This window comes from Thermobia domestica, chromosome 2, assembly GCF_964235325.1.
Source record: "Thermobia domestica chromosome 2, izTheDome1.hap1.1, whole genome shotgun sequence".
NCBI lineage: Eukaryota > Metazoa > Arthropoda > Insecta > Zygentoma > Lepismatidae > Thermobia > Thermobia domestica.
Genome location: NC_137455.1, coordinates 123,764,570 through 123,791,840, shown reverse-complemented (window position 1 = coordinate 123,791,840; position 27,271 = coordinate 123,764,570). Strand labels below are relative to the sequence as shown.

Sequence of the window (27,271 nt, the reverse complement as noted above, 5' to 3'; positions counted from 1 at the left end):
ATCGTGAACGATCTGCATGGTTTAATTTTCAAATTCTGAAAACGGGTTCTGCGAGGTTTAATCACATTCTTTGGCTTCTTTCTTTCACGTTTGGCTAGGTTTGTTTCTGTATACCAAACAGTTCTGCGAACTCGAAATATTTTAACAACCGGTTCGTTCGAACCGGCTGATTATCACTACTGCTTATAAGTAGCACGTCCATCTTTCCTGCATCTATCCTTTAAAAAAGATGCTGAAAACAGAAGCAGGTATTGTTAAAAGTATATTAGTGAAGTATTAAGAAATACATTGCTCGCATGAAACTGCTATTTTTATTTGATGCATCTAAGTCGTAGTAGTAGAACTGAACATTCTAAATATATTGAACAATAAAACAATTAAATATGAAATAAAAGCAAAATTATAAAGGAGCGTATAAATAAAAGAAAATGGCTGCGATTCACGTTGCTTTTAAAGGAAGCAACGCTGCTCGTCCTGCCCGGGGTGAGAGAGAGAGAAATTGCAGTTACCACCCAGCTGAACTCGGCTTGATCAAGACGAGCGTTCACTTGCGCCGTGGACGTGAGCTGTGGTGTTGTGCTAGTTTGTTGCTGGTTGAAGAACTTATTATATTTTTTGTAAAATGTTTAGAAAACTACTATATTCTTTTGTAAATGCTCAGAAAGCGGACAGATGTGTTTTTGGAATAAGGGGAATGAACATTTTAAGCACAGAAAATAGTATATTAACTACATCTGTTTGCACTGTACCATTCCCTTTCATGGAAAAACTAAGAACATTCTATTGCGGAGTGCCACGTAGAAAAGTTGAAGATCGTAGGGAAATGCTGGCTTCTTTACCATCAAAAGACGAAGGAACCGAGGGCGAAAAAACTGTGGATATAGATTCAATGATAAACAGGTAAGTTTTCAGTATTATAAGCTAAGTTCTTGTCTTGACTAACATGGCGTCTTTACGTTCATTTTGAGCTATGAAGGTCACTAGAGAACAAAATGGCAGATACAGATTGTGAACTTCCAAAGTGAATTTAGTCAGAAACCATATTTTTCAGTGATAAGTATTTTTTCTTCAGTTATTAACATTAAAAATACATAATGTTTCCATGATGTTGATTTTTGTAGATTTTTCTCAAATATATACTAAAGATTAGCATCAGGAAGGTGAAATGTTCGTTAATCACGTAACTTACAGGTTCTAGACGCTTATAACAGTTTGTGGGACATCTGTAAAACTCTACATAGGTTATACTATTCGTTTATTGTCTGAACTCAGTAGTCGTAATGTACGGATTACTTTATGATAACAAGACGAACTTACTTCTTTTGCATAGTGTTAGATTTCCTCTAAGATGACTGGACGTAGAGTGGAAGGTCCTGATGTTTTTTTAAGAACAGTATTGCCTCTTGTTTGGTTAAGATCTGTAATAAAGCTTTATTTACAAGTTTGAGACCAACAGTAAGATTTCTCAAAGGAAGCAAATTTATGTTAATTGTTGAAGGTAAAATCTGTACCAGAAGTGGCTGTGCATTTAGTGCATGACTTAGATGTTAACGTTGATCGGGTGTCATAATTTAATAATTCACTAAAGATATTGAAATGCCTAATATTAATATTATTGCACGGAACTTTGTTAGTATTAAGTGATTTGGTAAGTCATTCGATTATAATTACGTTAAAAAGTGTTGAAATGCCAAATAAATTAAGTTTTGTAAGTATTCTCAGTAAAGTTAAAAGTATATGGGTAGACGTATTTAGAAAAATCAAATGTAACATTAGGAAAGCATATGCTGTGATTTATATAGGTTACATTAAAGAAATAATGTGGAGATTTACGATAGGCATCAGTACATAAATTCATTGCCTGTATACTTCTATTTCGTTAAATCGACTGTTTGTACCTTAAACGATCATTTTGTTGTGTAAACTTGAATTTCTCGGTGCAGACTCACGATATGAGGGTTTAAGCGTTGCGCGTATAAATACAGTTACCACTATGCTAACTGAATCCAGCAGGGGGACCGCCTGGGGGTGCGTCCATAGGGAGTAGGCGCGTCAGCGACGGTAGGTATACACAGGCAAGAATAGTGAAAAATCACTACCGTATGTGTGGCATTAAAACACCTTGTGTGTTGGATTATGTATTCGTGCGTTATTATGGACGTCACCCGTGGTAAGGTCTCGATATAATTTCATTATTTCCACGTTGCAGTTGTAAAACAACGTTGTGTAATAAATTACTTGGCATTACTCGAATAGACGGTTCTGCTAAAATTTTTGGCACATTTTCTACGTCTTCGGGTCGTTAGAATTTTGTATTTTTTTGTAGCAGAGCTCCATTGCCACTTGCAAAGTGACTTCAGGAGGGCTTAGTGTAAATGCAGTGTGGACGTATGCCACAAAAACTGCATTACATAAAACACGATCCATCATGTGCTGGATGACCACTAAAAAGCACGAATGCTATCTAACCACGTCAGGGCAGGAGCGCAGCAGGGTGGCCAGAGCGATAACGTGGGAGTGCGCCGTAGTTGTAGGCGCGTCAGCCGTAGTTGTAGGTGTACGCATTAACGGAGATAGGGGAAGAGCATGCTTACACATACAGTACTTTCACTATCACTCAATTTCGCACTGTCACTCAAAAGTAATTTCAATATGCTGTGCACTGACAGTAATTACTTGTACTCACAATCTGTCCGCGAAAATGTTTCACATCGTATTTTATCTATAAATTTTCTGTTTGGTAGAACCGTCTGCTCGAGTCAACCCCATTACTTAACATGAATTCACAAATATTTGGATCCCTTAATCTATGGAAATATATGGTTGTGTATGTGAGCACACTGCCTTCATTTAGTTAACTTCGCTGCGCTTAATTTTGTAACGTGTTTAATAGCTGTCTTACGGAGGAATCCGTGCTTTAGAGATTAGACTTTCACTAGTGTATTTTTACGTAGATGCAGATCTCATAGATCACAACGTATTTCGATTATTTACCTACTAGTTACAAAATGGCTAATTTTCCGCAGATGGCGGTTCCGACTTCTTACTTTAATCTGTTTTCAACATCGTATTACTATTTGTTTCTTGTTTTAATATATCCTATCTAAAGTTACTCCCCTTTCATTTCTATTGTGCACTATGAACTTCCCTTAGCAAGGAATTCACTGGGACTTTAGGAGGGCTGATTGTAACTAAGCATGTGTACCTACGGCATTAAAAGTGCAGAGCATAAGCCACAAATTGATTTAAAGCACAAGCCAACCTACGTTGGGTGGCTAGTAAAAACATGAATGCTGTGTAACCGAGTTAGGGCAAGAGCGGAGCAGGAGGGACCTAAACCTTAGCGAGGGGTGCGTTCGTTAGTATCAGGCGCGTCGGCGACGATGGGTATGTGCATAAACGAAGATAGTAATAAATGCTTTTATGTTGCGAAACATTGTGTGTGGCATAGGCTTGCAACATTTCTATGACCGCTTTGCACACTTTATCCACATAGCACTTCATTTAACCATGTCTTTCATCTGTAGTACTACGTGTAAAGAGTACACTTTCCATCTTATTTTTATCTTATAAATGTAAGCGTTAAGATCTCTATATTTTGGTTAATTGTACAGTCCTGTTGTAAATTCCAGTAACATTTTTTTTTTTTTTTTTGTGTGTGTGTATTTTAGAAATTTGTGCCCCCCATAAAATTCAATACCACCCAAAATTTTGCCCGTTTCTCCGTACTTGATTCAGACGTAATTCCTCTTACCACATTCCGCTCAATGTTTCCCTCCTATCACTGCAGCATACACAGATTAGCTCATAAGGCATACAATATTGTGCCTCCCGGTTTACCCAATATCACATCAATACGCGAACTCCTAGAGTCCAGTACTTTCGTTTTTCTCCTTAATTACCGTATACTGGGGACCATTGTTACCTTTATTGTTACTCTCATACTGACGTTTCGTCTGATTTTGTTCATTTGTCTATACATTTTCTATTTTGGGGCCCTTATCTGCAGCAATTAACCATAACAGATTCCTTATATAAATTTTAAAAATATATGGATCGCTAATGTAAGTTGTTATAATGTTAATAAGAATAAGCCATGTCGAAATTTTGCCATTTCATTGTTGAAATGTGATAAGAGATGAGTCAAATTACGAAATTTATAATTAATAAAGCGCGCAAACTAAAAATCTGGTTGGCATGATCGAGCAATATAAGGTGATAGACTGGCTGCAGATTGATCTATCTATCATGGGTTCAAGTCCAGCTGAGGACGTAGGTGTTTAGAGGATGATACCTTTATTTGATACAGTACTTCTGTACATTTCTTGTGAATCTCGTGATAAAGGTGGCATAACCTTACCCACGCAAGTTGGAAGGCAAACCATTTTGCAGGATGGAAGATCAGCGGGTTTTCATTTTACCTAAGTTATTGGTGTTAAAGTGAAAATTCTGCTTAAAATATTGTGCTTGATTGCTGTTTATTTTTCTCCATAGTAAACTTCTGGTCACAAAAAACATAGACTGCCTTCCAGTGGCTAAGTCGGAAGAAGTGACCATAGGTCGTTACGGGTTTCCTTTAGGTCTGACCCGTTTATCCTGCATTTTCGCCACAGCCAGAGGCAGAAACACCGATAATATTGCAGTATGCATACTAAAATTTCGTTGTAGATAAACAAAATAGCTAGTAATTTCCTGTATTCCTAGATAAAAATATGGAAATTACTGTAATTTTAAGTCGCAGATTTGATACATAATTTATATTTTTTAATCTAGAACTATTTAAAAAGCAATAGAAGTACCATTAGTAAAAGCAATAGAAGAGAAATACAACTACAAGTAGCCGACAATGAGTAACCACCTACTTAGCGCGGTTTCCTAATTGTTTCACTGCCAATTCGAGTATCCCCAAAACGTGCCTTTGTCCGGTTACATTCCTTGGAGCCAGAACGGAGGAGTATTGGAGACAGGCTAAAGGAGAAATATTTGAGAACATTCTGGTGTTTTCTCGTATAAGATGTGATTCATCCGACCTGTCTGTTGCAAAAGAGGTTGAGAGGAAACTGGTCTTTGTTTCTCAAAGGGCTGGGGATTTCAAGGAACAAAGCAAAATCACATTTTCTTGTAATTCGGGAATTAAAAACCAACGGAACTTAAACTTAAACCTAGATAAAACCCGCATAAAGCGAGTTAATTTCCTTTCTTCCCCCCTCCCCTTTTTTTTTCCAAGTCTGACTCCTAAGACTGTTTTTTTTTTCAGCAAAACATATAAAAGACTTCTGGAATTATTTTCTGTGAAGTCCTTCAGCCAGTAACTCTGTAATTAATATTTAAGATAAGCGGAAGTGAAGCAGTTGCTTTTCCTTGAAGACATGCATGCAGCCATATGAATAAAACAAAACAAATGCTCCAAACGAAAAGCAAATGCTTCCAAAATTTTAAGGTTAAACGTGAGTAGCATCCCATAACGATAGCAGAAGTAATGAATTTACGTCGCGTTAAGCTCTTTAAAGAAGTATAATCTCTGAGGAAAAATTTTGCAAGGAAGCTGATAGATGGGTTGATGTTTCCTTGTACTAGCTCGTACGACACTCTTCCATGGACACAGTTTTACTTCATTATTTCCAGTTCTGGTCCTGCCAGTTTTCTTTTTTAGTCTTGTTTTCCTTAATTTTCGTACTATTTATTGGGTTATAATTACATTCCCAAAGATTTTTGGAGAGGTATTCACTAATGTTTTCACTATGGCTGCTTTGGTTTTCACATCAGCAACTTACGAGTTTTCTAGACACATTGGGTATGTTTTATGTTCTGTTATTAAGAACATCATAAGGTCATTTTGGCACTTAGTTGTTCGTTGTCATATTCCCTATGTGCGGTTGAGGACTTGTATCACATCAGAACCTCTGACCTCTTTCGAGGATAGAAGTAGTGGTGGCTCTCGCTCATTGGATCTGGAGTCATCGCTCAGCTTCCTGACAAGGGTTGTGATAGATAGTACAGGAACCTTCACATTGGTCCTTCGGAATGATGATGAGGAAATGGGTTAAGGGATTATGGTTATTTTCACAAGATACACAGCGTCAGACACTTCCAACATATTGTCACTGGAATTTTTCCACCGGGGCATATTCAGAGGCTTAGAAATAAAACTTCTTACAAGGTATCAAAAGTTATTGCTAAAATGCACCTTACTGGGCACAGTCCCAATACATCATCAACTGAATATCAGCACCTACTCACTCTCTTTCTCATTACTCCATCTCGCGTTTTACTTTGGTAATGATGAAAGTTCATTTCGTTATTATGACACTTGACTGGTTGAAAGTTTGGTTCTAATCCTTTTAGGAAAGTTGGAGAGCGATTGGGCTAGTTCAATTGAATGTTGACGGAAGAAACGTCGTCGTAAGTAGAGAAACCGAAAATATCGTTGTGTAGTTATGTTTAAGCATCCGCTACAATGATTCGTCTTTTACTAATGTTTGGTTTTGCTGTTGTAAAGGAGTATTTATTTGTTACGTGATTGGATACGAGAGTCACTCGAAAATGGTAACGAATAAAAATATCGAAATGTGCAAATGAAAGGTTAGTTCATATGTAAACATTATATATAGGGAGATTGGTGAACACAATCACTATAAAGATATAGCGCGAGAGGAAAATGATAGAAAAATTCTTTTCGCTTCAAACGTGTTTTACTGTCAGTTGCAACAGTACACAATAGTACAGGCAGGAACACGTCCCTGTGACATCTTAAGGTCCCTCGAAGTAGTCTCCCAAAGAATCCATTACACACTGCCAAGACTGAAAAACGACAAATACCCGTGGCCTCATAATAAGCTTGTCTTCGGTCCTCATGCGTCACTGCTGTGGCAATGTCTTCACGTGTTCGAAAGCGTGTTCGACGCAATTACTCATTCAGTTTTGTATGAGGTCATTATCGCAAGGTGATAAAGTCTGGTGATTATGGTGGGTGCTCCAATACTTTCCATTCCCATCGTGCGAGAAATTCCGCACACGCGCTGCCGTATGGGCCGTTGCGTTGTCATGAAGGTTTAATGCATCGTGTAGACGTTTCTCCCGAATAGCCCGTCATAGGTGTCGTTGTATTTGGTCTAGGAATTAATTCGTGCGGTTGGTACGCACACATTGAAGCTGTAGTACAAACACAAAATACATAAATACCTTAAGAAAAATATTGTCCATCGCTAGCCACCACTTTCGCCCATCTGTCAGGCAATGTACGGATTCCGTGGGGAAAGAAGTCCTCATCCTTGGAAGCGATCCAGTCAGAGACCCATGTTTCTATATTTTCTGAAGAAGTAAACCGCTGTCCAATCAAATCGTTGTTCATGCAATCGAACAAGTAGTAGTCCGAAGGAGCAACGTCTGGTGAATACGGCGGGTGGGGTAAAACTTCCCATCCGACATTTTCTAAATAGGTTTTGACCGGTTTTGCGACATGTGGGCGAGCGTTATCATGTTGAACAATAAGTTTATCATGTCTGTTCTCCCATTCTGGTCGTGTTCTGGCCAGAGCTTGCTTTAAACGCATTAATTGTCGTCGATAACGTTCTCCATTCATTGTTTCACCCGGTTGCAGCAGCTCATAGTACACCACACCTTTCATATCCCACCATATGCACAGCATAACCTTTGCACAGTGAATATCTCGTTTTGGTTGTGATGGACCTGGTTCACCTGGTTTCACCCAGGCCTTTTTTCGTTTAGGGTTCTCGTAATGGATCCACTTCTCATCACCCGTAATAATTCGATGCAGAAACCCCTTTCTGCTCTGTCGTTGAAGCAGCAATTCGCAAATGGTTTTTCGTCTTTCAACGTCTCTGTCTTTCAATTCATGTGGAACCCAATGTGACATCTTTTGAATCATTTCCATGGCTTTCAAGCGTTTGGAGACTGTTGTTTGATCAACGCTTAATGCTGCTGCAAGTTGTTCCTGCGTTTGACACGAATCCTGCTCGAGCAATGCTGTCAATTCTTCGTCTTGAAAGTTTTTTGGCTGTCCAGCTCGCTCTTGGTCTGCCAAGCCGAAATCACCACTTCTAAACCGTGCAAACCACTTCTGACACGTTCGCTCAGCTAGAGCATGGTCACCATACACTTCCACCGAAATACGATGACTTTCAGTCGCACTTTTCTGCATGTTAAAGTAATGCAGCAGGACACCCCGCAAAAACACTTTATCAAGCACAAATTGCGCCATGTTCACTTCACTACAAACTGGTGTTGTTGACGCTTTAATCCACTGCCCTATACTACGAACGATACGCGATGACAGGGGTTTGCAACACATGTGTGGATACACGGAACTGTGGGACGCTCCGTTCGTTGCGCCATCTCTTGTCCACCCGCACGAATTAATTCCTAGACCAAATAGAAAAGTGCGACAATAGTATAGTGCATTAACAGTTTGTCCGTGTGGACGAAATGGCACAAAACCACTCCTCTAATTTCATACCGGTAGGCTATGATGCCCATTAACTTGACAGGGGGGAAATTGCGATGAAATTTCTGCCTGCGTGATGATGCCGTTCTGCAGGTTGGCGTTTTAGTTCTGGCTCATAGACCTTGGCCCAAAATTCATTTACGGCGACGATTCTCGCAAGCATATTGTCTTTCCTCTTCTTCGCATCGCGCTAGATGCACACGTGTCTAAAAGGATTAGAAAAGTTTCGTAACGTGTCCACTTTTCCACTTCCTTAGTGCATGAGGCACTCTGCAGCAATTTTACGCATGTGTCGCTCGTCGCTTATAGTTCTGTAGATTGTCTTCTCAATACCAGTATGGCGCTGAAATTCCTGCTGGGGATCGATCTTCTGTCGTTCTCCGTGCATTGGACGATCAGGGTACGAGTGCAGTCCGTGCGCATACTGATAGGCCACCCGGATCGGTGCATGTCGGCCGTTGTAGCTCTGCCACTCCCGAATGCATCCATCCACCGAACAACCGTTCTGTGCGTAAGAGCAGCATTTCCCAACGCTTGCTCAAACTCTTCGTGGCATTGTCGCGCATTTCTTCCACGGAGAACTGCAATCTTCACGTAAGAGACATGAAAGTTTGGTAGCATCCGTCCTGAATGGCTGCTCAACTCGCACTGTGGTCTCTCTCCATGCTTTTTCTCCTGGGAAGGACTGCCATCTAGCGTCACGTCAAGTTACTGTGTCATGATGACATGCCGCCTTGTGGATTCTTGGCGAGAGTCCCTCTACCATGGAATGCGCGTTGTTAGTAATGCACTGTTGCAATTGACATTAAAACACATTTGAATTTTTTAATAGCTTTTTTCTCGTGCTATATTTTTATGGTGATGTGTGTGTGTGTGTATCCATCTCGCTGCATGTAATGTTTACATATGAACTAACCTTCCATTTACATATTTCAGAATTTTTTTTATTATTCGTTCCATTTTAGAGAAAAGAAAATAGTTGCAGTGACTTTTGCAATGGCTTTCGTATTAAAAAAAATGCGTTTTCAGGAAATTATCTTACAAATTTAATGTCAGGTTCTGAAGCTGTGCTTTTAAATATAGGCCTATCTCCGACAGGTAATAAAGAATATAATAGTTGATCCCACATAGTCAATAATACAAGTTAACTTGTATTTTTTAATACAATATTGATTCGAATTCCATTCAGGTGTTGCGTGGGACTAGGTTAGATGGTCGAATTCCATTCAGGTGTTACGTGGGACTAGGTTAGATGGCCTTGTTTTTGTTGGAAATTGAATCATTATGGAGCAGGTAGTGGCCCTGGCTGAGGGGGCTAAGTGTTTGAATGTGTCGAGTAGATTTGCAGTAGCATTATCGTACTTTCTGTTATTTGAAGTATTCAAGATTCGGGATGCTCCTGAAATCTACTTTTTTTATTTTGTGTATTTGTATTGGTGTAACATCCTTAAGTAAGTGGAAGTAAATCGAATGGGTGTACGGTAGTTCAGCAAGTCTTAATACCGTGACGTAGAATATGCTTACATTCCTAAATGTACTATGGGAATTTTAGTACAACACACAACGTGAACAATGAATGAAACTTACAATATAAACTTAGATAACGCTGCATGTCTTTTTCAAGGTACTTGTAACAGTATCTTAATACGATTAGAGTAAAATGGTGAGGAAAGTAGATTGAGAAAAAAAAATAATCCATTTGCAGCAAGCTAAAAAAAAAATATTTTTGTGTGACAACTATGTCCATAACAATATGGGAGATTCTTCAGCTGGGTACACACATCATCACGTGGAGTGGGTATGTTAAATATCTTAACTTTTCCTCACCATTTTAATCGTGTCAGAACAGGGTTCCTACTGGTCAGGGAAAATGGTTTAGGTCAGAGATAAAGACTGGAAATCAGGGAAATTTTATAAAAAAAGACATTTTTTCTAACATTAGTACACCAATTTGAGCTTAGCCAACCATTAATAATCACAGTATGGGGCGTTCTTTAGATTTTTATGGGAGGTAAATGGAATGTATGTATTTATGAGCAATTGCTTATTACTTATGTTCTAATATATATATTCACCGTTATTTATTCCTTATATATATATATATATATATATATATATATATATATATATGTCAGCGTCATCCAACACCTGTCATGAGTCAGGGAAATTTCGTGCCGAAGGTCAGGGAAATAGATTTCTCCAGATCAGTAGGAACGCTGCAGAATATAATCTCGAAAGAAACAGACAAATACAGGATTTTAAAAGAAGGTTCTTGAATAATTTCCTTTGCGCGTTGTTATTTACTATCCTCATATCTCCAAAACAGCATTTTATTATTAGTTGAGTTCAGTGTTAATTTATCATTCCCAGTTGAAATTGTATTCGAATTATGCAAATGAAATGTAAATATATATAAGAAAGATATTGAACGTTTTAACAGTTTTCAACAAAGTGACAAAAATAATTTAGGCTTTGAACTTTTCTTGTGCTAAGAATATGGTTCATACTTTTTAAAATTTTTAAAATCACATAAACGGTTGATATTCCTATTCCTTTTTCCAACACGACTTTCTTTTTCCTATTACAGAAGGGAAGATATGTTCCCTGACGAAAATACCCCAAAGATGTTGGTGAATGGGGTGCCATTCTCTGAGCTTCATATATGCAATATTAAAGTTTCTCCGAATAACACTATACTAAGCATAACAGATCATAAAGGTTGGTAATAACATTGTGTTACTATACTGTTTATAGTAGATAGCTTGTTAGATAAATGGCATAGTTTGGAGGGATTGTTTTGTGGGAGGGGGGGGGGACTATCATTGTTCCAGCAAGAAGCTACGAGAACGTTTGCACATGATAAAAATAGATTGCTAGATGGTTGGTAGGCAAAATTGTTGCGTATTATAGGGTAATCTGTTATTATTATTTTATTTTATAAGTCCCACGATTCTGCTCCAATGCTAAGGAAGATGACAGTAGTAATGCAGAACTAATTGGTGTAATGACGAATGATGAAAATGAGAGGAAACAGGAGAATCTCGAGAAAATCATTCACACAGTGTTCGTTCACAATGAAACCCACTGCGCGCAATCTGGGATCGAACAAGGAATCTTGTGCATCCGAGCGCTCTGTCACTGAACCATCGTGACCCCTCTTTATTTTCTTTTGTGTATAAAGATTTTCAGTACTCTTGCGTTTTTTCTGTGTAGCTTCCTTAGAGACATTTGAGATTTTATCTTCTTAATCTACTATAGTGCCTTTATTATTCGTATTATGCTAATAGGAGTAAGGTCTGACAAGAGTAAGTAAAGTGATCTCCGACTCTATCTAATATATATTTTATCGGAATCTCTTCACATTGGACCACTTTAGGAAGAGGAGATCGCGGATGAAATTAACTTGTATCGGTTATATTGTGATTTCAGAATAGATGGGTGAATGTATTTTATCGCTCTAGAACTCTGGCTACATGTGTAATCTGTTGCATGAAAGAAAAAAATTGTTACTGAAATATAGAATCGTGAGAAATAGTTCACTAATTTCTTTATTTATACTTGAAAGTATTACAAAGTGTTATACGAATTATCTTATTAACGGACATATATGATTTTTAAATTTTTGTATTTGTTTTGTAATTTTAGTGTTCAATGCAGATTGCAAACCCACAGAGATTCACCGAAAAAATAAGGAATATATACTGCGAAATTATTGTGAACGTCAATAATACCGACGGTGCAGACAATTTACGGGTGATGGTTCTGACTTTGTTCGGAGAATAAGATATGTGCCTATAAGTATATTGAAACATACCTTTTAATAATAGCCGATGCAGTTGTAATCTATGGTGAAAAATGAACCCATAGCTGACGTGAAACACTCCAATCTATACATCTAATTCTGGCTTAAAGTTAAAATCTGCTACGAGGAGCATTTGATAAAGTCTGTGACTGAATTGATTTTTTTTTCTTTCGAATTGAAAATGAACTGACAGTTTCCTTTTAGTTCGATATATTTTGTCCAACGGGATTTCAAGTCTCTAAAGATGGAAAAGTTGTAGAAGCCAAATCTGAGGAGTATGAGTGGAAGTTCTTGGTGTAATTCAACAATTTCATCCGTAGTTAGTGCATAGTTGTGGACTGGGACATTGCGTGATGAAGGGAATTTTCTTCACGAAATGTCTACCTGCTTGATGTTTTCTGTGTAAGCCGTCTAATAAGGAGGGATAGTATTGACCTTAAATAGTGTTGCCCATTTCCGAATAGTCTGTGAAAATTATGCCGTGGGAATACCAATGAACTGTTGCCATTACTTTGTCAGCCGATGGAATAGCTTTTTCCATTTTTTAAAGTACTTTCTCATGCTGAAATTCTTTGCTTTCACTTTTTTTTTTCTTTTCTTTCTGGTTAGTAGTAATGTGTCCAAGTGTTCATCAATATCGACAGAGAGGCAACTGTCGTCCCGACATCTTCCCTCACATCTAACTATTCATGAAGAATCTTTAAAACACGTTTGACTGAGATGTTTACCATCAACTATCTCCCGTATCTTAACTCCACGATTTTTCAACACAATATCATGAATTTTATCCATTTTCTCAAATATGACTTCCTTTCGTGCAGTGAATGCACAGTGTTGAGCGTCGTCATACAACCTGGGCAGTCTTACAATACTTTTCAAGCTTTTCTTTTGTTTCTATAATAGTTTCTAGTTGCGAAAATAGTCTTTGATCAGCACTTCATTTCAAACACTAAAAACGCAGTTTATCAGTTCAGAACACTGTTAACAACAGTATAACAAACAGAAGACAAGCTAAATTCTCTGAATGTATTTATTAAAAATGGTCAATTTAAGTTATCCTGTGAAAACTCATTAAGTTTTATAGCACTTCTTGTACGTATTTTGGGTTTGATGAGATTGCACTAGGAGAATAATTTAGTTGCCAAGACCAGGTAAAATATGTACTACTATTTGATAATAGTACAGTAGTTAATAACTAACTGTTCACAAAACTGCGACTTAAATGGGCGGCGGAAGGATTTTCAACATAATGGCACATTTGCTATAGTGACCCTGTATTACGTCATCGGATTGTTGTAAATTATCCTTGATTTGAAAAATATCAAGTTTCAGAAATGTCAGTGAGCTAGTTGACTTTACATCGTTTCTCGTTATAACCAGGGATGGATATATATATATATATATATATATATATATATATATAAGAACGGTTATGTAATTGATTTTATAAATAAATGGCAAAACTAAGGTAGACTACCAAATTTAAGTATCCGATATTGAAACCAGGTTTAGCACTTTTGATTACAATAGAGCGCTGAAGACAGATGGAAACGTATTGTAAAAGTGTCAGGACTTATATAGTGCTGATTGTTTCATTATGAGGTGGTTTTAACTTTTAAGACTTCCAAAATTACTGATCATGAAATAGTGACTAACTAATATACTCGGGCCTGTAATATATATATAAAATTTTTGATTGAGTCATTTAGTGGCTTTGTTAACTTTTAATAAATAGCATTTGTATAATCTGTCTTAGTTCCGATTGCGTAAAATTGAGTTGTACTGGTTAGCAATGCATATAATCGAAAATTGATATTGTACATGGATATATCTAAATGCATTGTTTCGTTCAAATAAGTATAGGTTTTGTGAGAGTCATATTTCTCAGCGAGGGGAAATGATTAGAATATTTTAGTTCTACTATACTGAACTCGGTATTTGAATAGGAAAAGAAGAATGCCCATTCAGCTGTTTGTAGTCGTGAGTCTGAAATTACGAGGAGTGACTTTCCGAAGTGGAATATTATAGGTTGGTTATACAATAGTCGTAATTCCGACTTCTTCGATGTTCGTTACTGGGAAGCAGTGTGTCAGTTCTGGAGTTGCTAATTATTTTAATGCTGAGAGGATAATGTTTCCTTGAGGTTGCAAGTTTTTTCTGCAATATGTAATTCCTTTTTCTTATAATTTCAGGTAAAATTTTGATGAATTGGTCCTGCGGCCAAGAAGGCTTTAAAAACACGAGGAAAGGAACCAACATTGCTGCGCAAGCAAGCGCAATAACGTTAAGCACGGTGAGTACTTAATTTAATGCATTAATTATTCTAGTATCATTCCAGTTAACTATTCTATAGATCGCAGGAAAGTGTAGTAACCCTTCAGTGCGAATAATCGTGAATATTGTTTATAAGTCATTTGATTGTTTTGTTGTAACCAATCTTCCAGTATCTGCTTAATGTGAATTCCGTGACACATTTATAGAATTCCGTTACTAAGACAACTGTTTGTACCGGGTAGTTAACGGAACATACAGGCTGTATGATAATGGCGTACCAACATGCTTGTGGTTACTTTTGTTTTTCTGTTTCTACTACTCCTTGTACCTATCTGATGGATCGTTTAAGAAAAGGGCTTAGTTCGTGTGTGTGTTACATTTTCACTATTTAATGGTAATTTGCTACATCCTGATCTTTCACATCTGGTTGAAAGAATCCGTACTCTTTACTGTATTTGAGGATAATATTTATTGTGTAAGGAAATCATTTCGTTCTGTTGAAATTACTGGAGGTTTAAATTGAAATATTAGTTGCGGAAATATATTCAGTCCCAACAGGATGAAAGATCAGTTGAATGGTTGAAGATAGCTTCGTACGATGAAAGGATAGATTTTCATTAATTCAGGAATTGTAGAATTGTGTAATTTTAATACATGGAGTTGGTAACTGTTCAGTTTCAGCTTCCTGCCACCTACGGCGCGAGTTGCAGATAAACTCAAAATGGTCTCGCGAAGAATTCAGCTCAGTTACCCGATTTCTGTGGGCTAACCGCGGCTGAAATTCACAGGCAGTTGGTTGAGGTTTACGGAGGGACTGTAATGTCAGCATGTCGCAGAATGATGTCTAAATTTGTCGCCGACGAGAATCGCAGCGGCCGACTCTGCATGGCATCAACAGATTTGAATACAGTTCACGTATAGGAGCCGTTTCAGAACAACAGGAGAATCACGTTACGGCATCTGATGGCAGAATTGGGAATGTCGTTCGGAAGCGTTCGTCACATTCTGTACGATATTCTGCAGTACCGGAAAGTTCATGACAACGTGAAGGCAAGACTTTTAGCAGGAGGTAATCTTCAAATTCATCCCATGATGCGACAAATGCCTAAACCGATATCGAGACGTCGGAAAAATAACCTATATGTACTACCTGTTGGCTGTATTGGTTGTAAGGAGGCACGATGGCTCAGTGGTAGAGCGTTCACCTCCGATGCGTGGGGTCCTTGGTTCGATCTCAGCTCGCGCTGTGTGGACTTTGTGGTGGACAAACACCGTGCTCGTGAGTTTTCTCGGGGTTCTCCCGTTTCCTCCCACTTTCTTCATTCTACCATTTCACTCATTTCTCATTATCACCGTCTCCTTTAGCCTAAAGGGCATACCCGTGGGACGTTAAACTTAAAGATTTCATTTTTTTGTATTGGTTGTATGAAGTCTGTTTCACTGCAGCCTTTGTAACTTTACTTTCCGATCACTCCTCATAATAATATGATCTAATGCCTTCATCAAAGAAAGAATAAATCAAGAAGTTTAAGACGAACATTTAGGAAACTTTTTTTTATTGCACAATTGTACGCTTGAATGAGTGGAAGCATTATCTCTTATATAGATTTCTTCTGTACTGTGGCGGAGCTACCCCTGCTCAAAAATTTGATTCTTCCTTCTCAGTGGTACCTTCTATTCCGTGTCCGCCGTGTTTCAGCTGACAAAAATATTAAAAACATAGTACTGGCCGATAAGTTGTGCTATCAAACATTCATTGTTTTAATGCATTCGCAACTACGACTAATTTCAAAAGTTGCAGTAGTTGGATATGAGCAGTAGGGAAGAGATAACAAACATATTTGTCATTATGAGTTTGGAGTAGGCCTATATTGTTGGTTATAAAACTTTTTTTCTTTTTAATTGTTACCGTTTAATTTGAACAGTTGTTAACCGTTCGTGGTTATTATTTCCAGAGCTATTATTATTATTATTATTATTATTATTATTATTATTATTATTATTATTATTATTATTATTATTTGTCACTCATTCACGATGTCTTCAAAGTTTGGCAGCATAGTTAGTGAAATTTCACTGTTCGACGTCTTTTCAAGTGTGCGTTCGGAAGACAGCCCCACGAATCGTATTGCAGTTTTCCGATGTATCACATACGATACAAAACATTTCTAATAGTTGTAGGATTCAGGCTTTACACATTATTGCGCACTAAAGTTATGGAATATGTAGAACAATATATTGAAATAGAACATAACAGAGGAAATTCATAGTGTCTTAAATATGGATTCTTTGCGTATCATAATGTAATTTTCTGGTGAGAGTAGTAGCAGCTCACCACCACGACATATATAAAATCAGATTAGGCTGGATTCAGAAAATATAATTTGAAACTTTTCTGCAGTATTACGTACTTTTAATTTTGAGGTATTTCAGAACTGTTAAAAATATAAACTTAGACTTTTATTTAAAAGACTCATAATTGCTTTTCCGTTTTATTTTCAGAAAGCACTTAAAAGGGGTATTAAAGATATTAGAGTGAAAGTCAGAGGCTTGGGACCAGGCAGAATGGTGAGTATCAGTATTTTTTATGAGCTTAAATTATATTTCGTATTTTTTAATGAATGAGACAAAGGATAGTAGTAGTTGTCATGGTAATTTTTCGATTTGCTCAGTGCTTATCATAAAGTAAATTGTGTTGAATATTTGAAATTTGAATGTTTTACAGATAGCGGGAGGAGAAAAGCGTGTCAGGAAATATTTTGTGATTTGCAGGGTTGAGGATGAAAACATTCTTTTATTTAAAACAACAGGGTAAGAAAAAAATAATTGTTAAAAATGGGTTTTAAACACGAACTTCTGATTCTATGCAGGTGGATTTTGGCTATTTGATCAACTCTCTTCATCCAGGTGTATCCAAATTTCTACATTATCTTTCGAAAACCAGGACGACTTGAAGTGAAAAAGTAAAATTTCGAGATGCTCAAAATCTTTTGAGTCACAATAAAACTAATTCATCACAGACAATTCATTCTTTTTACCTGCGCGGGAATTAGAAGTGCTTTGCTATCCGGCTAGAAATGTACAGTATCATTATACTATCGCCTTTCGGATGTGCTTGTGACAATAATCAAGCTACTATCGAAAATTGTACGTTACACGTTGAATTTGTGGTGTCACTGAAACTACATCACTTGCACCTTACAGTGGATAGTGTTAAAAGAAAAGTACATATATGATACGAAATTTCAAGATCCGTTCCTTTCTTTTAAGTTCTGATGTTCGGATGTATTTTTAATACTATTTATCGTCATTGACTGAGGTAAGTCATTTTATTGGAAATTTGACATTTTGTGTCGTTACTGTAAAGAATAATACATATGTATGTGGAGTTTTTAAGTATAAGTGTGGATCTAGTCGCCACTGGACCGGGACTCATTGTCGTCTGTTCTCTAGGATTAAAGATACAAATCACCGTGCCAGACTTTCTTGCTCCGTTTCTTAAAATTATAACTTAGCATACTGTTATACAGAATTATTTATATTGAGATATTAAGAAAATTTATAGTTTCTTCGAAACCGCTCTTTATTTACAGCAATTTAGCCCGTCAGTGAACTGTTTCTAGCGGAAAGGATTTGTTACATTGTAGATTTCTTAATGGATTTACGAAATAGGGACAAAATCGTTAAAGCCATTTTCGAGAGATGAAGACAATTTTCACCTTTAAGTAAGCTACGTTTATTTTAGTGTTACGGGCTCTGTACATTGGACAGTGTACACTCATGTTCAAAATGATTGTCGCATGTCTATAACTGTCTTGTAGGAATATATTTTCATAATGATTTTGCAGGGTACTGATACTATGTGTATAATCGGGAAATGCATATTTGTGGTAAATTTCATAGGAAAAGAATTACAAATACGAAAATTAGAATGAGTAAAACCAAACGTTGGTAATTGGACAAGAAAGTTTTATTTTCGTTTTATTCTTATTTACTGCTCTTTTGGCATGAAATTTTCCACATACATGTCTTTGCCGATTATACAGATAATAACATTAAAAGAAAAAGCGGGCGAATACGTTATCAAATTATATTCCTACAACAACAAATTTATAGATATGCGACAATACTTTTGAACATGAGTGTACATATATTGAAACGAATGAGCAGACGGATGGAATCCATAAATTGTTGAAATATCATTTTTTCTCTTTCATCCACGATCACAGGACTAATTTCTCCTATTCTCAAAGTAAGCAAGTGCAAGTAAGCTAAGTAGGAGAAATTATTCCACAGTTTGCTAGTAGTTTTGTTCTTTTTAGATTTCTGGAACATACTTAGTGATAATATGACTTCGACTTCGAGGTTTGAACTTTTTTCCCCTTCTGGGAAATTTCCGCATTTGTTGCACACGATTATTATTATTGTTTTTTAAACTTATTTTTTTAGATTTTTCTGAACTAGTTTCATTCATTTTGTTCTTTGAGCAAGCAGGACCAAAATGCTTTTAGAAAATGAAGCAAATTGGTTGATTACCATGATACTGAATTAAATGTTTGTCGTGAGATTGGGTTTAAAAACACTTCATTTCAGATAGAAAATATGGGTGCTTATTTATTTTTTAAGGCTGACCTTAAAAACGACCGACCGACCTTGAAAACGGCTCATACGAGGTTGCTACTTACTTAATTCTCTGCTGTGTGAAGACTAAAACATCAGGAAGATTTTTATTTCTATGCCAGATACGGTTGCATTATATGTATACACCTGGGCCTCAGTAATAGGACCAAATGTACATAAAATATATGCACATAGGTTTAGTATTGAATCGTTGTAATTTTCTTTTACATACAACTGTTTTGATGTATTTTCTTTTCTTTGAAACACACCCACACGCACAATCAAATATGCATATAATAATTTTATGTATATTTGTGGCATATTCTTTCTCAAGTCTACATTGGAGAGTATAATTTTTTTTTTCCCCATCAGCTTCGTTATTTGATTATGCACGGACTTTTCTCATTGAATTTTATTTAGCATAGATTTTGTACAATTTGCAAGAATTGTATTTAGTGTTGAATTTTATATGATTCACAACTGCAAAGAAGGCATTTACGATTACTAAGAAGTAACTTTGAAGTTGTAATTATTATTGAATAAACAAGACAGCACTCCCCTTGGATCCGCGCATATATATATATATATATATATATATATATATATAGGGGACGACAAAAAAATCTAAATACACTTCATACAGGACACGTAAGTTTGACCCTCAACTGTACAAGACGTGTTGCGGTTGCGGATCGTTTTTTGTTTTCAATGTGTCATGTGGACCTTCCTCTTCCGTCGGCAGTAACCAGTTCACCAGTGAGTGTCGTGGTGTGAAAGTGGTGCGGTAAAATGGGTGACCTGACAGACTTCCAAAGAGGCATGATCGTTGGTGCCCGTCTGGTTGGAGCTACAGTGGCGAACATTGTGGGGTATCGAAAGACGCTGTGTCCAATGTCACGAGGGCATACACAATTCATGGGCAGAAGACGTCTGCAAAGCACAACAGTGGTCGAAAGACAATCCTGTCAGATAGGGACCGGAGGGCATTAAAACGGATTGTAGCAGCTAAAAAGAAGACCACTGAAATGAAAATTACGTCTGAACTCAATTCTGGCCTACAGAATCCAGTTTAATCGAAAACAGTGCGACGGGAACTTCATAAAATGAAAATTCATGGCAGGGCCGCTATCGTCAAACCCCTGGTCACAGCAGTAAATGCGAAGAGGCGTATCCAGTGGTGGAAGGAGCACAAGGCGTGGACTCATGAGCAATGGAAACACGTAATGTGGTCCTATGAATCGAGCTTCACCTTGTTTCTAACAACCGGTAGTGTTTACGTATGGAGAACACCGTCGCAGGCCTACGATACAGACTGTCTGCTCCCAACTGTAAAGCATGGCCGGGGGGGTTCTGTTACAGCATGGGCAGTAATATCGTGGTTTTCTGCAGGTCCCATCATAGCCCTTCATGGAATGATGAATGCTAAGGCGTATGAGGCCATTTTGGGGGACCAGGTTCTACCCATGGCCCAAATATTGTTCTCTGATGGTAATGGCATCTACCAAGATGATTTGGCACCCTGTTACGCTGCAGAAACGGTGAAATCATGATTTGAGGAGCATGACCAGGAGCTATCACACCTTCCTTGGGTCCCACAATCACCAAACCTGAACATCATTGAGCTATTGTGGTCTGAGTTAGAAAGGCGTGTTCGGTCTCATTACCCTCTATCAGTATTCCTTAAGGAACTGGAGCATGTTTTGGAGGAACAATGGTACAACATTCCACACGCCATGATTCAGGAGCTGTATTCGTCCATTCCGCGTCGGATCAAGCTGTTTTGGACTCGAAAGGAGGTCCCACACCATACTAGGTATGATTTTCACACTTCTGCAAGCGTTTTAGATATTTCTTTCAAACCCCCTCCCTCCCTCTCTCTCTCTCTCTCTCTCTCTCTCTCTCTCTCTATATATATATATATATATATATATATATATATATATATATAATATCCGCATGGAATAGTTTAAATTCACACAGATGTTCACATATATCAGTTGACTTCGGCCGTAGAGAGAAAAATAGTATGCTATGTGGAATATATATCACTAAATTACAGGTATAGGAAAACAACGGTATATTATCACATTGTTGTACATCCATTGGATGTAAACATTTCTGTAATTTGGCAGTTTTCTGTAACAGCATAGGTTGTCAGCACAGAAATTCTCTTCTTACTAAGTGCTTATTTTTTTTTTTTAATGTTCACTCTTCTTTGCTCATATTTGTCATTCAGACTTCATATATTGATTAACATTATCTAGAGAATGAAAGTAAATCATCTGCCTTGTGTTTTCACCGCCCAGCTTTTGTGCTTGACAGACTCCTAGTCCCCTGTCGCAGTTATTTCCTTCGTCACAGCATTCATTTTCATACGAAAACTTATTTTTCCAATCATAATGGAGGCATGTTGAATCTCATGTAGATTCACATTATGTTGACCTTCTAAAACAGAAATAAAGGACAGATAATAATTTGTTTGTAACAAACTTAAAACAGAAAAGGTGATTCTCGAACGACTTGTGTGTATACTTCTCCGGTGGATAGGTTTTAGGAGCTGGACCGTGAAACTTCAGAGAGAGAATGTTTGTTGTTCACGTATAACTTTGATTTAGGTGCATCGATTTTTTTTTTTTTTATACTTATTTTTCTGAAAGAGTATGTTACCACTGTAAATTTCATGAGGATCTGATAAGTCTTCAGAGCTAGAACGTGAAACTCCTCAAAGGTTGATTGTTAATACTCATAATTGTATGTTTGTACACGCATGTTTCATAGCCCATCCTATTTTATAACAACCAAATATTTTTAGTTTAGGTACGTACCTAACAGGGTTGGCAAAAACCATGGTTTTTATTAAAAAAACCAAATAAACAGGTTTTTTTGGTTTAAACCAGGTTTTTTTGGTTTAAACCAGGTTTTTATGGTTTAAATAATTTGCTCTATATATTCATATCATATATATGGACAGAAATAAGTTTGTTTCGCCTTGATGTTATTATGCAACAACCGGGTTATGCTGGAAGGGGTCACATAAGCTTAAAGCGGAATAAAAACCGCTTCTCGAGTTACATCCGAGAGAAATTGTCCTCCATTTGAACTCGGAACCAGGACTAATTGGCCACAAATGCGATACGTCTGCCGACTCACTCATGAAGGAATCCTGATTTAAAAAAAAAAAAAAAAAAACGTTGTACTGATCTTTACATGCTTCTTAATATAACTGTCAAGAGTCATTTCAGGACAAAAAGATAAACAGTTGCACAAGTGAAACTATTACACAGAATTACATATGAACAATTTCAAAGTACTACGGAGTACAGAAGAACTAATTTAGTTCAAGTTAGTTAACAACGACTTTTATTGGTCCATATTAAAGAAATACACCGACTTAATCTGCGTATCAATAAGAAAAGTGCGTTAAGATACGAATTATTATTTGAGAATTATTTGGCTCAGACTCATTTATACATAAATAGATACCAAAGATACTTATTTCACTAAATGCCTCTCGTGGGGTCTGTATGACCCTCCCCCCCACACAAAAAGTACGGCATTTTCGATTTTTTTAATCAATAGTAAACATTGAAACGCAACAATATTTAGAATTTTTCTTCGATTGCAATTACATAACAATAACAACAACTACAAAAAATCACAAAATAAACATTTGGTGCCTTCCATTTCAACTCAGGCAAAAAAATATAAAATTGTACCATCACCATCTCAGATATTGTTGAAACTTTTTTTATAGCAACTAGACATGTTTTTAAGAGACTCATATTTTTTTGTTTTGTCGAAAAAAATTTTCCCGCCAAGTAATGGGCCATCAAAGACGGGGAGTACAATTTATGAATTGTAGAAGACATGGAAAATGGTCAACTTCGGAGCCTCACCATTCGGCTATAGAGACAGGTAGAGTTATAATTCTTGTTGTGGTATGTACATAGGGATATAAATAAACTATATTTTATTATAGTTTGGTTTGCGCATGCGTATCTTTTTGTACATAAATTAACAAATGAACGTCAATTTATCTGAAAAGTCGAAGTTTGCGAATTTTTTTCGAGCACTTCCGGTTCGAATTTTAAAATTCTGTTTTCACGGTTGGTAAGACCTGGTTACCCGCTTTCCGAGAAAATTTTTGTATCGCTTCTGTGTGCAACCGTTTTGTCGCAAAAAATTCGAGAAATTGTAAAATTTTCAAAAATCGCAATTTTTGGGCGCCATTTTCTCGAAAACACCATCTTTTAAAATTCTGAAATTTTGTCAGATGGTTCAACTTCACATGAATAATAAACACACCAAATACCATTCTCGACCAATGCCTCATGAATTAACTGCAGCCTTTTAAAGTTAGCAAAGTTTCGTTAACTTTGGTGTCACAGTTAGCAACACTGGGAACAATAAAAGTGCAATGATTTGATGATGTTTGTGGTTCACATTCATTAAATGAAGAATAAAAGGTTTTCTTGACTGTTTTTTTATTATTTTGATCAAGAAGGCTCTTTGAAATAGTAAAATGAGCCTCCCCCTACTCCTCCGTTTTCTTAAACCGAAATAATCTGAGGTGGAAATTACGATTACGAAACGCACAAATTTCAAGTTTACTTACTTAAAATGGTCTTCGGAAACAAAAATTTCACTGATTTTTATCATTATTATTTACATGGACCAATCATTTGCTTGCTTGGTGTCTTCGCTAATAGCATGTAACCGTGCAGGTGCTCCAATAGGTATTGGCTCACTCACAACTCGTCCAGGAGTGGATCTAGGGGGAAGAAACTTTTTTATTTTATATATAAATAAAACCGATCTCAGAGTTTGGATCTCTTAAAAGTACCTCTAAGTAGCAGTATTACCCCCCCCCCCTTCCAGAAGTCCGTCCTGGATCCGCCCCTGCGTAGCACATTGTCGATAGTCACAAATGCTAAAGGTCCATGTAGAATCATAAACAGCACTTCAACTTCACGCAATTCATAATTTATTCATAATATTTCTGCTACGTACCACTGGTTATCATACATATACAGTATGTATGTAACAAAAGTTCCTTTTTGCAGATTTCTTAAATCTACACTTTGAATTGCAGAAGTTCGATTTTGGGGGAAGCATGAAGTTAGTTCATGGTGACCCGTTACTGCCATAAAAACTTCGCCATTTTCCGAAAGCTAAAGATGACTTCGTTGAATACCAGTTACCGGTCGCATACTTTCCCTTTTTTTCTTCCGGAAGTCGTCGAATTCAGTTCCAGGCAACAAAACGAGAGTAATACCCGGAGTTTGTACTTGCACTATACTCACGAATTCTTCTGCAGTTTTAGTGGGGACGCGGTGGCTCAGTGGTAGAGCGTTAACCTCCGGTGCTTGGTGTCCCTGGCTCGATCCCAGCTCGCGCCGTGGGGGTTTTGTGATGGACGAACACCGTGCTCGTGGGTTTTCTCGGGGTTATCAAGTGTCCTCCCACTTTCTGCATTCCACCATTTCATTCATTTCTCATAATCACCGTCTTCTTTAGCCTAACCGCCATATGCGTGGGACGTAAATCTTAACTTAAAGATTTCATTTCATTTTTTTTTCTTCTGCGGTTTTAATACTGTGTATCTGTTTTTGCTTAAGGTTATGCCGCGTTGCCACATTCTTTACACCTCCCCCTCAATACCGTCGCAGAAACCCTTGCATGGCCGGTTTCACTGCAAAACCACTGCTTTATCGGACCTGTCTGCATCTCGAACATCTGAAAGCGATTTTTAAAGTGGGATGCAGCACCATCAGAAATCACTGACACGGTTTGGGAAATTGTAGACACTTATTTTCACGTATTCAAACCTTTTTCTATAAAATATATTTTCGCTTTTCTTCGAGTATTTTTAGAATCTTGTCTATGGCTATGAGTACATGAGCCGAATCGTGTTTTATCGTCGTTTATTACAACAAAACTCAGTTGTTTCATATTCCGGTGATAACTCTGAATTTCACTTTGCAGAATAACAGTCCAGTTTTAAGCGAAGTCCACATGAAGTAAAATAGAATTTGTATCTTGAAATTTTATACGGTGCTTTTCGGTAGCAATTAATTCTCTTTGGATTTTCTTGATGTAGTCATGAATTACAATTCTTACAGTTAAACCAGCAATGTACGACACGAAAACAGAAAGTGGCACAGTTTTTAAACGAGATTATTGTTTTCCCATATGGCATACGTAACACTTTCATTTTCATCAGGATCAATAATTAGAGACTCCACACTTATTCCTTCCACTCCAGGGCATTCACCACATTCTTGAAGAAGACAGTTGTCATTTTCTACGGATCATACTACTAAAGGAAATAGGTCACTCATGACAGCTTTAATATAGGCTGCACCTTTGATTTGTAGCAACGCAGTAGCAGCTAACTTAAAATTTGCACAATACACACACACACATATACACACTTCCCTCGCAGGTTGCGGACTGACCCACTTTAGTCGAATACTGTAAAATTCCAAGTGACCCATTCTTATGTTGGGATTGTTCTGTTTAAAAAGTCAGTAAATTTCTTTGCAACGCGTAAGAAAACATTTCGATTTTTTAAACTTTTTGTCCTTTTACGATCACTGTAATGACATCGCACTTAATTGAGACTTTGTCTGGAGCATTCCAGATCATCACTGAGGTAATAGTTCAGTCTTTTTGTAGATCATCAGAATTTATTGGATGGCCATTTCAAGTAAATTTAAAATTTGTGTATTTCGTAATCGTAATTTTCACCTCAGATTATTTCGGTTTAAGTAAACGGAGGAGTAGGGGGAGGCTCATTTTACTATTTCAAAGAGCCTTCTTGATCAAAATAATAATAAAAAAACAGTCAAGAAAACCTTTTATTCTTCATTTAATGAATGTGAACCACAAACATCATCAAATCATTGCACTTTTATTGTTCCCAGTGTTGCTAACTGTGACTTCAAAGTTAACGAAACTTCGCTAACTTTAAAAGGCTACATTTAATTCACGAAGCATTGGTCGAGAATGGTGTTTGGTGTGTTTATTATTCATGTAAAGTTGAACCATCTGACAAAATTTCAGAATTTTAAAAGATGGTGTTTTCGAGAAAATGGCGCCCAAAAATTGCGATTTTTGAAAATTTTACAATTTCTCGAATTTTTTGCGACAAAACGGTTGCACACAGAAGCGATACAAAAATTTTCTCGGAAAGCGGGTAACCAGGTCTTACCAACCGTGAAAACAGAATTTTAAAATTCGAACCGGAAGTGCTCGAAAAAAATTCGCAAACTTCGACTTTTCAGATAAATTGACGTTCATTTGTTAATTTATGTACAAAAAGATACGCATGCGCAAACCAAACTATAATAAAATATAGTTTATTTATATCCCTATGTACATACCACAACAAGAATTATAACTCTACCTGTCTCTATAGCCGAATGGTGAGGCTCCGAAGTTGACCATTTTCCATGTCTTCTACAATTCATAAATTGTACTCCCCGTCTTTGATGGCCCATTACTTGGCGGGAAAATTTTTTTCGACAAAACAAAAAAATATGGGTCTCTTAAAAACATGTCTAGTTGCTATAAAAAAAGTTTCAACAATATCTGAGATGGTGATGGTACATGCTCTGCCTGAATTGAAATGGAAGGCACCATTTATAAACTTATAAAAAAAAGTTGCTTTTGTAGTATAATCTTTTGGAGTAATGAATGGGGAATTTAGGTCTGAATATAATACGAATAATATACGGGAGTGAAACGTGATAACCCACAAATGTGTGTTCATCAAGATTTTACAAACACACTTTTACGAACATTTTTTGTTGTTGTTTGGTTTAAACCAGTTGGTTTTTTTGAAAAAACCAGCTGGTTTAAACCTTGGTTTAAACCATGGTTTAAACCACCTTGGTTTAAACCAGCCAACCCTGGTACCTAAACTACTGAGGTAACGAAAAGATGGAAAGAATAAATATGTTAATCGACTGCAGAACAAAGCGCCAGAAAACAAAACAATAAAACGAAAAAAAAAAAGTTACGTAATAAGTTACGTGACGTTACTTGCGTTACTGTTTGTAGCTTCATATCGGTGTTTATATGGATTTAGTTAATGTAAGAACTATTGG

General features: G+C 37.0%; 1 protein-coding gene across 2 annotated transcripts in view; it reads left to right on the top strand.

The window, feature by feature from the left end:
- Positions 1-230: 230 nt before the first annotated feature.
- The window catches only part of mRpS11 (mitochondrial ribosomal protein S11), a 66,954-nt gene continuing 39,913 nt past the window's right edge, over positions 231-27,271 (top strand). The window contains exons 1-4 of one of the 2 annotated variants that reach the window (XM_081745673.1): positions 231-248; positions 11,052-11,182; positions 14,459-14,559; positions 17,043-17,108. In XM_081745673.1, the coding sequence (XP_081601799.1) occupies positions 11,062-11,182; positions 14,459-14,559; positions 17,043-17,108 (288 nt within the window). In that variant the 5' untranslated portion in view covers positions 231-248; positions 11,052-11,061. Of the gene's footprint in view, positions 249-329; positions 901-11,051; positions 11,183-14,458; positions 14,560-17,042; positions 17,109-27,271 lie in introns of those variants that run through there. The other variant, XM_081745670.1, reaches the window with a different exon arrangement.